Source organism: Sorex fumeus, unplaced genomic scaffold, assembly GCF_029834395.1.
Source record: "Sorex fumeus unplaced genomic scaffold, SorFum_2.1 ptg000044l, whole genome shotgun sequence".
Taxonomy (NCBI): Eukaryota; Metazoa; Chordata; class Mammalia; order Eulipotyphla; family Soricidae; genus Sorex; species Sorex fumeus.
Window position 1 is genome coordinate 51913705 of NW_026606101.1, and position 15596 is coordinate 51929300.

Consider the following 15596-nt stretch of genomic DNA (forward strand, 5'->3'; position numbering starts at 1 on the left):
GAGGAATCTGACAAGACTTTCCAGCAATGAAATGAACTCATCGTATAGGTGATAAGACCCGAGATCCACAAAGGAGTGTGAGTGGCCCCACGACACATCCGAAGTGGGAAAGAAAGTAAAGCAAGATGGTAAAATGGGGTGAAGGAGAAGAAAGGGTGACCTGGCCCTGTCCAGAGCCACCCAGTGCCAAGACAAAGTCAGCCGCTCAAGTCAGGCGTGAAGGAGCCCACGACCGTCCATGTCTGGACTCTGGCAGGGGTATGAGCGCACGTGGATATGAGCATCTCCGACTGTGTGTCTCAGGAGAAAGCACCAGGAAACTGAGTGACCAGTGCTGCCCTGACTCTCAGCTCTCTGGCTGATTCAGAGGGCTGTATGGCAAGGGCGAGTGCGTTGAGCACGTGCAGGGGAAAAGGTGGGCAGGAAAGGGCGATCATTCGCGTATGGACAGGGTCTTCGGATTTAAGCGGCTAAGGAATGATGCGCTGATTTCTGTCTTTGCTCTTCGTCCTAAACAAGCAGCATTTTGGTGGTACAAGCATCTTCGGGTTTGTTCTGGGGCCACGCTCGGCTGTGCTCAGCCATCACCCCTGGCGGTACTCAGGGGACCAGGACCATAGGTGGTACTGGAGATCAAACCCGTATCAGCCAAGGGGAAGGCAGCACCTTCAGCCCAGGACTCACTTTCTCTCTCTCTCTCTCTCTCTCTCTCTCTCTCTCTCTCTCTCTCTCTCTCTCTCTCTCTCTCTCTCTCTCCAGCCCCAAGACAAGCATAACGTTAAAGAGGCCTGGGACTGGGGAAATATCGCTCAGCCCAGAGGAACATGAGGTGGTTTTGAGGTTTCGTTTTTCTTTTATCTACCCCAAGCATTAGTTCTCTATCGCATAACTACATCCAAGGGAAATCTTTTTTTTTTTATTGGTACTGATTTAAATTTAATCCAATACATATTTATGCCAGACACTGTGCTAAAAGGGTGTAGGTAACAAAAATAGACTTGGTCCCTGCTTTTAAGGAGAATGCATCCCAGCTAGTGAAGATAGACGGTATAAAGTAGGTCAAATAACGAACAAGACACGGAGCACCTTGTAACAGAGAGTGCAGCTCCAGAGCTGGAGTGATGGGCCCCCAAGCAGCTCTGGACCTTGAACAAGTTCATTAACCTCTCTGTGCTCCAGGTTCCTCCTCTAAAAAACTAGGGCGGTTAATTCCGACTTTGGAGGGTTACTACAAGAATTTCACATATTACTTCACTGGCCTATTATTTTTACAGTGAAGTGCCAGGAATAGCTCCTGGTACAATAAAAGAGAGTTTAAACGTGAAGTTAGTTACTGCACACTGTGTTTTTAAGTGCTTTTGAGAAATTAACTGGAACAGTCCAGTTAATTTCTTAAGAAGAACTATCAAAGTACTCAATGGGTTTAAGTGTGTACTTTGCATGCTGGAGGCCCAGAATCAATCCTCAGCACTGCACAGTCCCAGAGCACCACAAATAAAAAATAAAAATAAAATGAGGAATTTAATGGATAACATGAGACCTTTATAGTTTTTATCATGAATTTCAAATTCCTTGAGAATAAGACCCATGCCCTGAAAAACCTTAATATCCTTATAACATTTGATGTATAATAAATGCTCAGTATTTATTTTAATATGAAGAATCCAATACCCAAGAGATATTACACTGGGTACGGTTCTTGCTTTGCTTGTGGCTGACCCAGGTTTGATCCTGGCATCACAATATGGTTTCCTGAGCACAGCCAGGAATGAGCACAGAGCACAGAGCCAGGAGGAATAAACCCTGAGCACTGTCAGGTACAGCCTCCACCCAAACAAAATAAAACCCAAAACATGAAGAACCCAATGTTAATTTTTCAGTCAGGGATTCAGTGACTCCTGTGATAAATGGGTTCCAATTTGTTATTAAGAAATTTTAATTTTAGGGACTGGAGCAATACCACAGCAGGTAGGACGTTTGCCTTGCATGCGGCCGACCCGGATTCGATTCCCAGCATCCCATATGGTCCCCTGAGCACCGCCAGGGGTAATTCCTGAGTGCAGAGCCAGGAGTAACCCCTGTGCATTGCCAGGTGTGACCCAAAAAGCAAAAAAAAAAAAAAAGGAAATTTTAATGACAAATTGTTATATTTTATTATCATTAAGAATTCATGAGTCCACTAGGCTTTATGCTTTTGGCTCTGGCCAGCAGGAAACAGTTCATGTTCTGACTTACCATATGGATTTGGATAATCTAATGTTGTTTTACTTTTATTGTAAGGTCATTAAAAGGGAACTACCTCAGAATTATATACCTGTCCAACTTGCTATGTTCATTTTAGAGTTTTTCTAAGCTCAAGATAAGACATAGTACATAAGGAAAAACCGTGGAAACCTAAATTACACTTGAATTTTAGCTTTCTGAGTCATCAGAGGAAGGGCTGGCTGTGAGTATCGTTCTGGTGTATCTTGTGGTTTCTCGTCATTACCACATGTGGTTCTCTGAAACATCTGGAAGATGCTGTGGGCTTAAGTGAGATTTAAGTCAGTTTGAATCTGCACCAGGAGTTTCATCGGTTGCAGCCACAACCAGCTAATCCCTCACAGAAAGGTGGCAGGAAGGAAGAACCTGTCTGAGGAGCAACGTAGGAAATGAAGGATTCGGAACAGTGTGCAAAGATTCCAAGGCACGAGGCAGGACGGCTGTCCTGGTAATCACAGATGCCAATCAGATATGTTTGTCTTACTGTTTCACCGGCATCTGTGGTCAAGCCTTACAAGGATAGAAAAACTGTGTCAGGGTAATTGGCAGCAATTACGCATGCTGGTCTATTTGAAATGAAAATTCTCTGGGGTGTGCGGGGTCAGAGAGAGGGATGGGAAGGAGTTGGTCTGGGGGGCGGAAATCATGCAAACCTGCCAGATATGTGTGTAGTAAGCAGGCCTGCGCCTGACTACAAATATTTCCCTTAGGAGTGTGTTCCTTTCCCAAATGTTGTGATTATGCAAAAACGTTTGTGTCTTCCTCTCTTTCCCCTCTCCCTCCTCGTTTGCAGGCTGCAGGCATCAATGGCTGCCTGGAAACACTGGAGGTCCTGGAAGCCAGCCCCACACAGCTGTGCAGGCTGATCTGAGGTCCAGTAGACAGCTTTCACCCCCAGGGCTAGACTCGCTGAGACGTCACCAGTGCACAGTCCAGAGAGCACGTGGTCAACTGCAACTCAGGGAGGGGGGTCGCAGCTGACAGAGAAACCACTCCTAGAAGAAGTGGTGGGTGAAAACCATTCGATGCTTCAGAGTGTTCTTGGCACTGTCCTCTAAAGCTCTCGAGAACAGGGGCCGACAACTGTAGATGAACACTGGAATCACCTGGGCAGGCTTGAAAACTAAAGTCGGGGTCCCATCCCCAAACTGCTGATTTAAAAGCAGTTTGGGAGAAGCGGGACACCAGAAACCCTAAAAGCCAACCCTGGGGCTGGAGCGATAGCACAGCGGATAAGGCTTGCACACGGCCAACCCGGGTTCGATTCCCAGCATCCCATATGTCCCCTAAGCACCGCCAGGAGTGATTCCTAAGTGCAGAACCAGGACAGGAGTAACCCCTGAGCATCTCCAGTTGTGACACACACAACACAAAAAAGCTACCCCTAGGGGCTGAAGATGTGACCCAGGGGTAGCACTGTAGCACTGTCCTCCGGTTGTTCATCAATTTGCTCAAGCGGGCCCAGTAACGTCTCCATTGTGAGACTTGTTGTTACTGTGTTTGGTGTACCAAATACTTCATGGGTAGCTTGCCAGGCTTTGCCATGCGGGCGAGATACTCTCGGTAGCTTGCCGGGCTCTCTGAGAGGGGTGGAAGAATTGAACCTGGGTTGGCCGGGTGGGCTGCATGCCACTGTGCTATCGCTCCAGCCCAACTCAGTGGTAAGTGCATGTTTTATGGGGAGGAGATCTAGGCTTGAACCCCACCACCAAAATTCAAAAGCTCTTCAGGTGGGACCAAGAGTAGGCTTAGCTGAGAATCACTAGCTGAGAATGCTGGGATCTCCCAGAGGGCTTGTTAAAACACATTGCTGGGCACCACCCCTGGAGTTTCTGGTTCAGCAGATCTAAATTGGATGAGAAAAGTCTGCATTTTGAACGTCACAAATAAGGCTGCCACCAGGTGTTTGGACACTAGCCTACCTTTAGATATTTATATGCTCCCCCACCCTCCATATATACAGGGAACCTGCTCTAAGAAAAAAAAATCCTCCCTCTTTCAGTGCTCAAATGGGAAGTCTTTTGGAGCAGGGGGTGGTGGGGGGTTGGGGCCATACCCAGCGGTACTCAGGACTCACTCCTGGCTCTGTGCTCAGAGATGGCTCCCGGAGGGGTCGGGCGGAGGGGCCATGTGTGGTGTGTGGTGTCAGGGATCAAACCTGGGTTGGCAGAGTATAAGCCACTGTATTACTGCTCTTGCCCCAAAAGCTCTTTAATCTAGCATCTCAATCTGCAAGTTCTTAAGTGCTAGCTTAGGCTGACTAGTGTCAAAATGTAGCGATGGAAAAGTCCAAGTCAAGTTGGTTCATTCTTCTTTATATTATCCCATGAAGCTTAAAAGGTAGAGTCACTGCTACTGAAAATGACTCTAGCCCTCAGAGTGTTCAAAAGGGTGCCTGCTGTGTGCAAAATGTTAATTAGCCTTGAGCTAAGGAAGGTTTAACCTATGATCTCAAATTCTAGCCTGGGAATTGAATGATTTCCAAATCCCTTGAATATTATTAAGAGAGAGAGATAGAGAAAAGAAAGGGGGGGGGTGAGGAATGGAAAAAGGAAGAAGTAGAGGGGAGAAGGAAAATATTTACCTTCATGGCTGCTGGAGAAATACCCTCCTCTCATGTAGGACGACTGGCAGTTAGGCACTTCTGAAAGACAAGCACAGACACACACGCCCTCATGAGCAGTTTCTGTAGTTGACGTGGCACATCGCTTGAGCTGCCCCTCTGCAGCAAAGCCCCTAAACCTTTCTGGCTTCAAGGTCAAGTCCTTTTGGTCTTATCCTGGAGAAGAGGGTACCATCCCTATGGGCAACATAAGACAGTAGAACTTCTGGCTCCCAGTTAAGATCATGGGAGGAAAACATGATCCCTCACTCCTGTAACTTGCTCAATTTTAGGAATCATTTAACACCGAATCTGGGGAGAGTTAATAACAGAAAAAGAAACTGGCTTTCAAAAAAGTCAAGCTTGGCCTTCTGCCTGTACTGACTCAGGGGTGTTGGGGCTTGGATCGGAAGAAGGATCACTTTCCATCTTTCTCAATTTATTCTCCTTCACAGAGGTTGGTCACATCCAATTCTGCTCCAAGAGGCGGGAGTATTTTTAGGTTAAAGAGATTAGGGGATTTAAAGTTATTAATCTAGAAGAAGAACTGGCAGAGTTGGGGGGACTAAAGTTTGGCAAATACATTATTACCATGTTGGAATGTTAAACTGAAACCCATACTCAAGCGACTTCAACCATTCACTGTTCAGGTGTTCATTCAGAGGGAAGACAGATTGAGTTGTCCATAGTGGGAAGGATACTTTGCCCCATGACCACTGCTCAGATCACAGATATGATTAAAAAAAAATCTTCTGGGTGCCTGTTTCTAAGGGAATAGGGTGGGGGGGGCACTAATACACCAGGACAGATTAAAATGTCAATCCCAGTGGAATAATGTTGCTGGTCATCCCTATGTCTGAGAAAAATACATCAATTCCTTCAGGAGGAACGTCAGTGGCAATTTTTGGGCTATCAATATCTGTCACTTGGGGAATCTGTCCATTTTTAAACAAGAGATTTCTGCCTTCTGCCAACCTTCAGCCCTTTTCATAACTAATTTCTGCCTGAACTGAGCAATCTATCTGACAGAAGGCCAAAAGCAAATTCTGTGTTCTATTTTCAAAAGTACTGAATTTCATAATTCCTCTACCCATCATGGAAGTACCAAGGGAGAGGCTAAAAACCTCGCCTTACCATGTCTTTAATATCCACAGCAAAGAAGGGGTGAAGAAGTTTGTCAATTTAGGAAAAGGGGATGAAAGATGGAATTTTTCAATATGCAAGCTGCAAAATTTCGAGTTTCCCCTAATAATCTTGTTTAATAAGGCTGGTTCGTAAGATTTGGGGTGAGTGTGTGAGGGTCTTGGGAGGATCCCCAAAGTTCTGATTAAACTTCTTGGTATATTTAAGAATCTAGACAAAGTAACATGGGACGCAAACAACAGGCACCCAGACATGTATGGACCTCTCCCTGTGTCTGCCACAGATGACAATGGACACAGGAAATTTATCAAATGAAAACACTGCTACAGAACTGGAATCTCACAAAGCCCCCAACAAGCAGCCCGACTATGGCCACCCAGCACCTGACACAGACGTGACATACCAGGTGCTTGCACCATGCAACTGAAAAACAGAAGGAAGCTCTTCTCTCTTCCTTATACCCGTATGAGGAGTTTAATGGATCTGCTGCAATTAAAAACAAAGTCACAGAAGCAGTGGTAGGGCTGAAATGTATGGATAATATCACATCTGTCCAGAAGGACAAGAAGTCTGGCCAAGGGCATCCGTAACACTGGATTGCAGCAAGCTCCAGGCTTGTTCCTGAAGGTGCGCCCTGCCCCTTGTCACAATGCCTAACGTTCCTGCCATTTTCATCAACTTTGCCATTTTGTGGCGTACTTTCTGCATTGCTAGCTCCTATGCACTTTGAAGGGAACTTCTGTGAAAGTATTCCCCAAAGTCCTACACACAGAAACACACAAGAATCAGACAAGGTGGAAGGAAGAACAAAGGGCATGATGTCCACGCTAACCTGAATCAACGCAGTAGTCTCGAGGCTCCTGCTTGATTCCCATTGGTGACTGGAATCCATGCGCTGGGGGGCCGGGCATGCCTGGGACCCCGTGTTCATAGAGTGGGTCGTGGTACTCTTGTTTGAATCCCTGAGGGGGTGGGGGGGCTGCAGGGACAATGGGCTCTGACATTTGCCGGTGGTAATTGGGGCGATTATCTCCAGGAACTCCTGACTGAGCAGGGAAGGGGTGGCAGGGTTCAGACAGCTGTCTCTGAAATCTGTGAGAGGAAAGAAGGTACACTGTTTAGCGAAGAACGTGATAAATACCGACTAGAATTAAGTACTGAGGGTTAGGAGTTGAGGTTAAGGGAGTTATTTGCAAAGTACTTATTAATGCTTATTTCTGGCTATTTTACCCTCGTCCTGAAATTATATTGCACATTTCAACCTCCTGAGTAAAGGAGTGGCAAAAGACACCCAGAGCAATAGCATGGTAACCTTGTATTTTCTAGGAATGTTTATTGCACGCACAGTCTATATGTATCATTGGGTCAATCATGTATCACAAGTAGTAGTGATATATATCTATATATCTATGAGCGATATATATGTGATGTGGTTGTGTGTGTGTGTGTGTGTGTGTGTGTGTGTGTAGATATTAACTAATTTATTTTTCTCACCTGTACTTTTTTTCCTTTTGGGTTACACCCAGATGTGTTCAGGACTTACTCCTGGCAGGGCGTAGGGGAACATAAATGGTACTGGGATTCAAACTCTGGTCAGTAGAATGTAAGTTAAGTGACCTCCTGGTGAAGTCCTTACTTTTATAGACTAAAGGGTATGCATAAATCAGAAAATCTACTAAGAAAATCCCATATATGATAGCAGTAAAGCCCCAAAGTCTTAATAATCAAGTAATGTGAAGGTCATACAAAAACAAAATCCTAGAACTATTTTCTAAGGAAAAGGAAGATCTAATTAAAGAGAAAGTATTTAGGACTTGGTAGCCGTGCTGCTTTATTTTCTATGAAAGTAGTATCTTTCCAACCAATGAGGCAAATAATTCTTAGTTTTATTTAAAATATTGAATTTGGGCCCTGGAGTACAGTGAGAGAGGTCCTTGCCTTGCACACAGCCAACTTGGGTTTGATCGTTGACATTGCATATGATCCCGAGCACAGAGCCTGCAAGTAAGCTCTGAGCACAGCTGGGTTTGATTAAAAAATACACACACAAAAGATTTTATCTTGACAAGAAATGATCTATTAAATATAGGCAAATATTTAAAGCTCCAACAGTCAATGTAGTAATACAGAGAATGAAAGATAGACATAGCAAACTAATTAAACAGGAAGGCAAGGTACTAGAGAGATACTACAGGGGTTAAAGCGTGAATGTCTTGTACACATAAACATGAATTTGGCCCCAGGTACTGCATATGGTACCCCAAGGCTCACCTGGAGTAATCCTGAGCACAGAGCTTGGGGTAAGCCCTAAACTATGGAAGGTGTGGCCAAAAAAAAAGAAGAAGAAAGAAAACAACTCCAAACAAACCAGAAATCAAAACTATACAAAAAAGGCAGGCAAAATCTAATGTGTATTCTTGAGAAAAGTTACTTATTCAATAGTTGGCATTCCAATATAATGGGGGGAATTATAACAGAGGCCAAAATTAATTTCATCTGGATCAAAAATTCCAATGCAATATTGAGGTGGGAAATATATGTATAAACTTGTACAATACTGCAATTAGAGAAAAATAAGTTTTTCCACACATCATTCCGGCAGCAAAAACCATGACAATAAATAGGAATATGCTTCATGGTGTAAATTTCTGTAAGTCAAAAGAAAATCAGAACAAAACCCAAAAGGAAAAATTATCTAACAGTCAGAAAAAAACAAAACTAAAGCAAAGTGGAGAAAAATCTCTAGTTTATACAGCAATAATAGTACTGTCGGCAAAGAGCTTTCAAAAAATCAGTAAGATGAATACTCCAATAGAAACAATGGGAAAGAATATTAAGTAAAATAGTCACCAATAAAGAGATACTAATTGTTATAGTTTACCTTCACTAGTAATTAAAACACAAGAACTAAGAGAAGTTGTTTTTCCTGATTAATTGGAGGAGGAGCAAGATCCTAATAATTCTAGCATATAGAAAGAAATCCTAGTTAAGATAGTTACAAAGAAGCTCCCCATTTTAAATGTCCAACAAGACCAGCTAAGTACATTGTAATGGAGCCATTAAATTAGAACCAAGTATCAAATAATACACAAACATTTAAGAACCCAGGAAGATATCTGTTTTTATAGAATAGGCATGTTGTGAAACAGCACAAAAATTGTTCTTTTTTGCAAAAATCAGAAAAGATGGTCACATAAAATCTTCGAAAGCTATAAACTAAATGGCATTAAAAATATTAGGGCAGGGGCTGGAGCAATAGTACAGCGGGTAGGGCATTTGCCTTGTACGCGGCCGACCCAGGTTCAACTCCCAGCATCCCATATGGTCCCCTGAGCATGGCCAGGGTTAATTCCTGAGTGCAGAGCCAGGAGTAACCCCTGTGCATCTCTGGGCGTGACCCAAAAAGCAAAAAATAAAAAATAAAAATATTAGGGCAAATTTGATGTTAGGTGAATTTGGTGTTATTTACTCATCTATGGCTTGGTAATTAATCATACTATTTGATAAGCTCAAACAAATCCTTTTTTGGTTATTTATCGGTGACAATCATTAACATCCTTGAGCTGCCAGAGGAATCCAGTTATGTGTAAGTACCTTTGGTGTGCCGGGAGGGCTTTACATAGGACCTTCAAAGGGAGCCTCCACAGGGCACACCTGAGATCCTCAATGATGAAAGCAAATTTTCTTGACTACTGTTTCCTCATCTGTATCATGGAGATGTCTATCCACCAGGTTAGTTGAATAATAAAACCCAATCGGATCTACCAAGCATGTCTTCTGCTTTGGCTGTCACCTCGGGGCCTACCTTCAGAAATGTAGGGGTGAAGCTGGGAACCCTGAATGTGAGACCTCATTATGAAATATGCAGAAGATACTCATCTGTACACAGAATACTCATCTGTACACTCATCTCTACACAGAAATGTACACCAAAATGTGTACACAGAAATCTGTACTCATCTGTACACATTTGTGAATACATGCCCCCTTGTAGAAAGTAGAAGCCAACAATCAGAGAAGGATCCAGAACTACATATTTCAGTGAGTTTTTACAAATCAACGATACATTCCTGTAACATCAAGGTCTTACTGCCCCTTCTAGCTTGAATCCTATTCATAGCTCTATCAAGTAATCTGAATTTAATCTGACTTGACCTGTGTCAACAGGTGGCCAACAAATTTCTAGAAAATCAAGACGTCAAATCTTGGACAGAAAAGATTTGAGTGCAGATAACACTGTTTAAATCAGGGGCTGGCCTGATCCTGTGTCTGTAACTGCCTTAGCAGCACCAGGAGATCATTTTATGTCATAAAGATGACTTGAGAAGTTTTCATGAGGCTCTCCTATCCCAGAGCAGCAGAATCTTATAAAGCAGCCAAGTTTCCTTAGGATGCTGAATGCATTACAGGAAACTTCACCACAAAAAGACATTTTCAAGGTCGCTGTTATTTAGGAAAATCCTTCAATGATTTTTGAAGAAGTGCACATTTGAAGTTTGGGTTTAAGCTTGACATTTAAAGTGCAGGTACCAGATTTGTTTTTCATGGGTTTTTTTTGGGGGGGGGGAATGAGAAGAAGCGTTTGAGTTTCTTTTTCCAAAGAGAGTTAATTTTTATTGTAGATTTAGGTAACATGGTCACTATGGTGTTAATGTTTATGGCTCGGATACTGCACCTTCACCACCATTAAATGCATCAAGACCCTCTATCACTTCCTTGGGTCACTTCTAGTCTCTCTCTTCCTTTCCCTCAACCTGAATTTTTGAAGAAAATGCTGAAAAGGTGGGCAGGAAAGAAAGATGGACCTACTATCACAGCCTTATGCTGGTCAAGTACCCAAACCTTCTATGCAAGCAGTAAGAGACAGTCACAAGGACACCTCACCTTCATGTTCTCCTTTCCCCTCAGTGTCTATCTCAGCCCCTTTAAAGGTGATCTCCAGTCGGTTCCTTTGATGGCTCCATGATGGCCATGAGCCACCAGCTCTGTAACCAGAGTCCCTGCAGCTGGCGGACCCAATCATTCCGCTTCCGCTCATCTCGCCTTCCAGAATCAAACTCGAGTCGGCCTGGGACAACCTCCTCTGGAAAGGTCTTTCCATATGGGCCCCCGTCAACAGCCCCCACTCCATCCCCGTAATGGAAAGTTAAGGTCCCAAAGCTGAGAAGACCCCGGATCTGCAGAACACCCTAAAAACTAGGACCATTCGGTCATGGTTTGTTTTGAAGGCCCATAATGGGAGGAGCTGAGTCTAAGGGAAGGCCACAAAACCAACATATTTGGAAGATACTCTAAGAGCCTGCTCCCAAGACTGGCTTTTATTTGCAGAGATTAGTAAAGTAATTCAGTTCTTATCTTCCCCAACATGTTCTGTGAACTTTACTCATTCACCTTCATTTGAACCCTGTCCCCCTTTCTATAAGCCTTTTGAAGTATCTAAGGACATGCTGTATACATAATACAGCGATGACAAAGACCTTTGTTTACAGAGGTGGGCAATCATTCCCAACGGAGAAGCTTAGTTCCTAATCTGGCCCCACCCCCTCGACTCCCTCCACCTCCACCCATTAGTTACCCCAACAGAACCTGGGCCTAGTGAGCTCACAGTTGGGGTGCAAAAGGAGACTTCTGACTACTGAGTCTAAATTCAATAGGTTACAGATTTAGGCTTTCTCCGTGCCAGTTTATTTAAAGAATCCAGTTATTTATTTATTTGTCAGATTTATATAGCGCCTCTCCTCCCAAGAGCTCACCCACGCTACTAACATTTGGTTTACGTTATGAAAACCGTTAGATGCTTTTTCTGCATTTCCTTTTTGGTTTCTGCTGCCAACACACAGAGTAAACACAATGTGTGTGTGGGGGGAGGGGGGGAGAAAAAGTGTGGATTGGACAAAAGCTACGCAGTGGCTCTGGATGCCAGGTGTCAGACCAGTGCAGAGGCCAGCTTGGAGGTGAAGATACAGCAAGCTGGCCCAGAAATCAATAATACATACTTAACATTTCTGTGAAGTCTAAGAGAAGACAGAAACTAGAGAAGCAGCAGGGCTGGGTAAGAGGCCTGGCTGTGAAGTCAGAACATCCTGGGCTGACATCCAATCCTTCCCACTTACTACCCTGTAACCTTGGGTGAATTACACAATTGTTCTGAGTCTTGGTTTCATCAGTAGATCTATGAGGACAGAAGGCTACCTGTCCCCAAATCCCTTAGGGAACAATTATATAAGCTAGGTCTGAAACAGGGCCTCGACCCACTATAAAGTGCTCAATTTACGTGACACCCCCCCATCTGCTCCACCCCCAAACACTACCATCAACTAGCTAAATTCAGAAGCCGAGCGGTCTGAAGGAAAGTAGCACTCACACACGGAAACCACACAAAATAAAACTGAAGGTTCCACTACATCCATTCTCCTGGACATGGAAAGAGAATTGGATTTCACCCTATCCCACCCATTCAGCTTCACATTGATATGCCCTTTTCTAGCCACACACCAAGAGTAGGACACTGTTGAACACTAAAACTCAAGTCCTGTCGCTAGAAGCAGATCAAAGAATCCCCAATAGCACTAAGGTTGTCGAGGCTCAAGACAATGGACCTAAAACTGTGGCAAAATGTCAGAAAAACTGTGAACACACAGAGATCCTTTAACAGCCTAGATGTTTATTTGACTTGCCAGCATTAACTGTGAAAGGAGGTGATGTGAACAGAGATGTTTCCATGATACCAGATGGTTTTATACCTTTAACATTAATAAACCTGAAGACAGAGAAAAAAATATTAAGGATTTGAAAAAAAAAGTTAAGAAAAAAAATTAGCGATAGTACAGTGGGTAGGGCAGCTTGCCTTGCATGCAGCCAACCCGGGGTTCTATCAGCATCCCATATGGTCCCCTAAGCCCATCACATGGTCCCTAAGTCCATCACGAGTGATTCCTGAGTGCAGATACAGGAGTAATCCCTGAGCACTGCCGGGTGTGGCCCAAAAAACAAAAACAAAAACAAAAAAACCAAAGCAAAAAACAAACTTTATATTAAACAATGAAACAATTGAAGCTTCCAAAGTGTGTATCACATATCACTTAGATTCCTCTCATGTAGGCTTTTTCAGTTTTTTAAAGGGAAAAGAAAAATGATTTTTAGAGAAGTAAAACTGTCATAGATGCTAACATTTACTGAGCGTCTTTTCTGTGGCCACATGGTTTCATTTATCCCACCCGATGGTTCTTTGTGGTATTGAACATTCACCCATTTTCAGATGAAAAAAGCGCTGTTTAGAGCACTTAAGTGCCTGCCCGCGGTCACACAGATAGGAAGTGGCAGAGCTGGGACTCCATCCCAGGCCAGTTAGTCTGTCAAACACCAGAGCCACAGGCCTATGCTGTTTTTATAGCTGCTTCTATAATTGTTTTAAAACACTCTCCTGATGACACTGAAGTAAAAATCATATAGACCAAGCAGCTAGAAAATCCCATATGCTTAGAAATCATGAAATATGTATTTTTAAAGAACTACACGATTAAAAGGAATAATAGAAAACACATGGAACTGAATTTTAAAAATAACACAAATCAGAACATAGAGGATGGAGCTAAGGAGGCCTTGGACAGGAAGATCAAATAACCAAGGGGACGATAACAACAATTAATCCCAGACAAGGCATAAAAATTGCATAAACAATAAATAACCTTGGGCAAAACAGATCTGACTGTCTCAGCCCCAGGAAAGATTTCATTTGGTCCTATGTTTATACTGTAAAGGAAAAATGCTAGAAATTAATGAGCTAATATCCAGAAGTTATAAAAAGAACTGAAGAAACAGAGAAAACAGACCAAAATACTTGAGTAAGAGCAAAAAGCAGTGACAGGAAAAAACCCAGTAGAGAAGATGAACAAAGTCAAAATTGATTCACTGAAAAGGCAATGACATTGCATGCCAAGAAAAATAAGGTCTAGATAAATTATTATCAACCACAAAAAGGGAATTACTACAGATGCTATAGAGGTTCTGTTGAGGATATTATGAGTATATGTCAACTAATTTTCAAACTGTCACAAAGTGAAGAAACTCGTAGAAAAAAATATTTTCAAATACATAAAAATCTAGAGCAATATAGTACATAAGGAAAAAATTGTTGACTCAGAAATTAAAAAAAAAAACGGCATCTCCACAAAGAAAATATCATGCCCAAATGCTTTTACTTCATCTTGGTGACTACTTCCCAAATTTCAAGGAATAAACAAATTCAATTTCACATGAACTATATCTATTTTTAATTAAATATATAAATATATTCAATATACATTTCACACAAGATATATATTGAAAAAGAGTTCAGCAATGTACAAGAGATAATACGTATCTTGGAGGCTGTCACACAGTTGGTTTTACATAGATGTGTATTTGTATATATTATATATGTGTATGTGCTTCCTCTGCCCCTTTTGGAGAGCCCGGCAAGCTATGGAGAGTATCTCGCCCGCATGGCAAAGTTTGGCAAGCTCCCCGTGACATATTCAATATGTCAAACACAGTAACAATTGTCACAATGGAGACATTACTGGGCCCGCTCGAGCAAATCGATGAACAACGGGAGGAAAGTGACAGTGATATATATGTATAAATGGTAACACCTGACATAAATTAAAGGAGAATTTTTTTACTTCAACAGAGGTAGAATAGAAAAATTGTGTTTGTGTTTGTATGTTTTAAATACTGCCAGGAACGGAACCCAAGGCCTCACATGTATTCCACCACTTGAACCATGGCCCTGGTCCTCGAAAAGTATTTGGTAACATTCAATATATGTTCATATTAAAACTCTCAGTAAACAAAGGGATGAAAGGAAATTTCCCTTTTTCAGCTTGAACAAAAGTAGTAAGGGTAGAAAGGATAAAAACAAGTCCTCTTAGGATTCAGAACTAAAAAAAAAAAAAAAAACCCTCACAGTAAAAGTACATTATTCAGTCTGTCAAAGAAGGTTCCATTAAGCATCTAAGAAATCCAGCTTTGGATCCCAAAGTGACTCGATGCTGCCGTAGAGAACATGCTATTAACAGGAGTGCGAGGAACGGGATGCGTCACCCACATACACTTCATTCCAGGCCAGGCTACAAATGTGAGTCACAGACGAGTTCTTCTCTCTCCCCAAAATAAAAAAAATCTGGAGACAAAAAATTAACAGCAACGTACTGGGGATGGACTTTTACGAGAGGAAGTGGGAATAAGCAAAAAACCTGGAGTTTATTAAATCTCTTTTATCTAACCTCTTCAGGGAATGGGTAATTTTCTATTAAATCACAATTCTAGAAAACATGAGCTTGTCCCTTTAAGTTTTGTTCATACCCACTGATGGCAAGACTATTCTCGAAGTAATAGGGGATGAGCCATAGATTGCACTGAGGGTAGGGCACTTGCTTTGCACGTGGCCGACCTGGGTTGGATCCTTGGCACCCACTATGGTCCCTCAAGCCCTCCAGAAGTGATCCCTGAGCACACTTAAAAGTCCTGAGGGTTAGAGCAATAGCACAGGGGTAGGGCGTTTGCCTTGCACGCGGCAAACCCAGGTTCTATTCCCAGCATCCCATAT

The 15596-nt window shown here is 42.7% G+C and overlaps 1 protein-coding gene across 1 annotated transcript in view; it reads right to left on the minus strand.

Moving 5' to 3' along the window:
• ETV5 (ETS variant transcription factor 5) overlaps positions 1-15596 on the minus strand; it is a 72379-nt gene that overhangs the window by 15579 nt on the left and 41204 nt on the right. Inside the window, exons 8-9 of the mRNA XM_056121453.1 lie at positions 6840-7099; positions 4847-4906 (exon numbers count right to left, since the gene is read on the minus strand). Of these exons, the coding sequence (XP_055977428.1) occupies positions 4847-4906; positions 6840-7099 (320 nt within the window). The remainder of the gene's footprint in view (positions 1-4846; positions 4907-6839; positions 7100-15596) is intronic.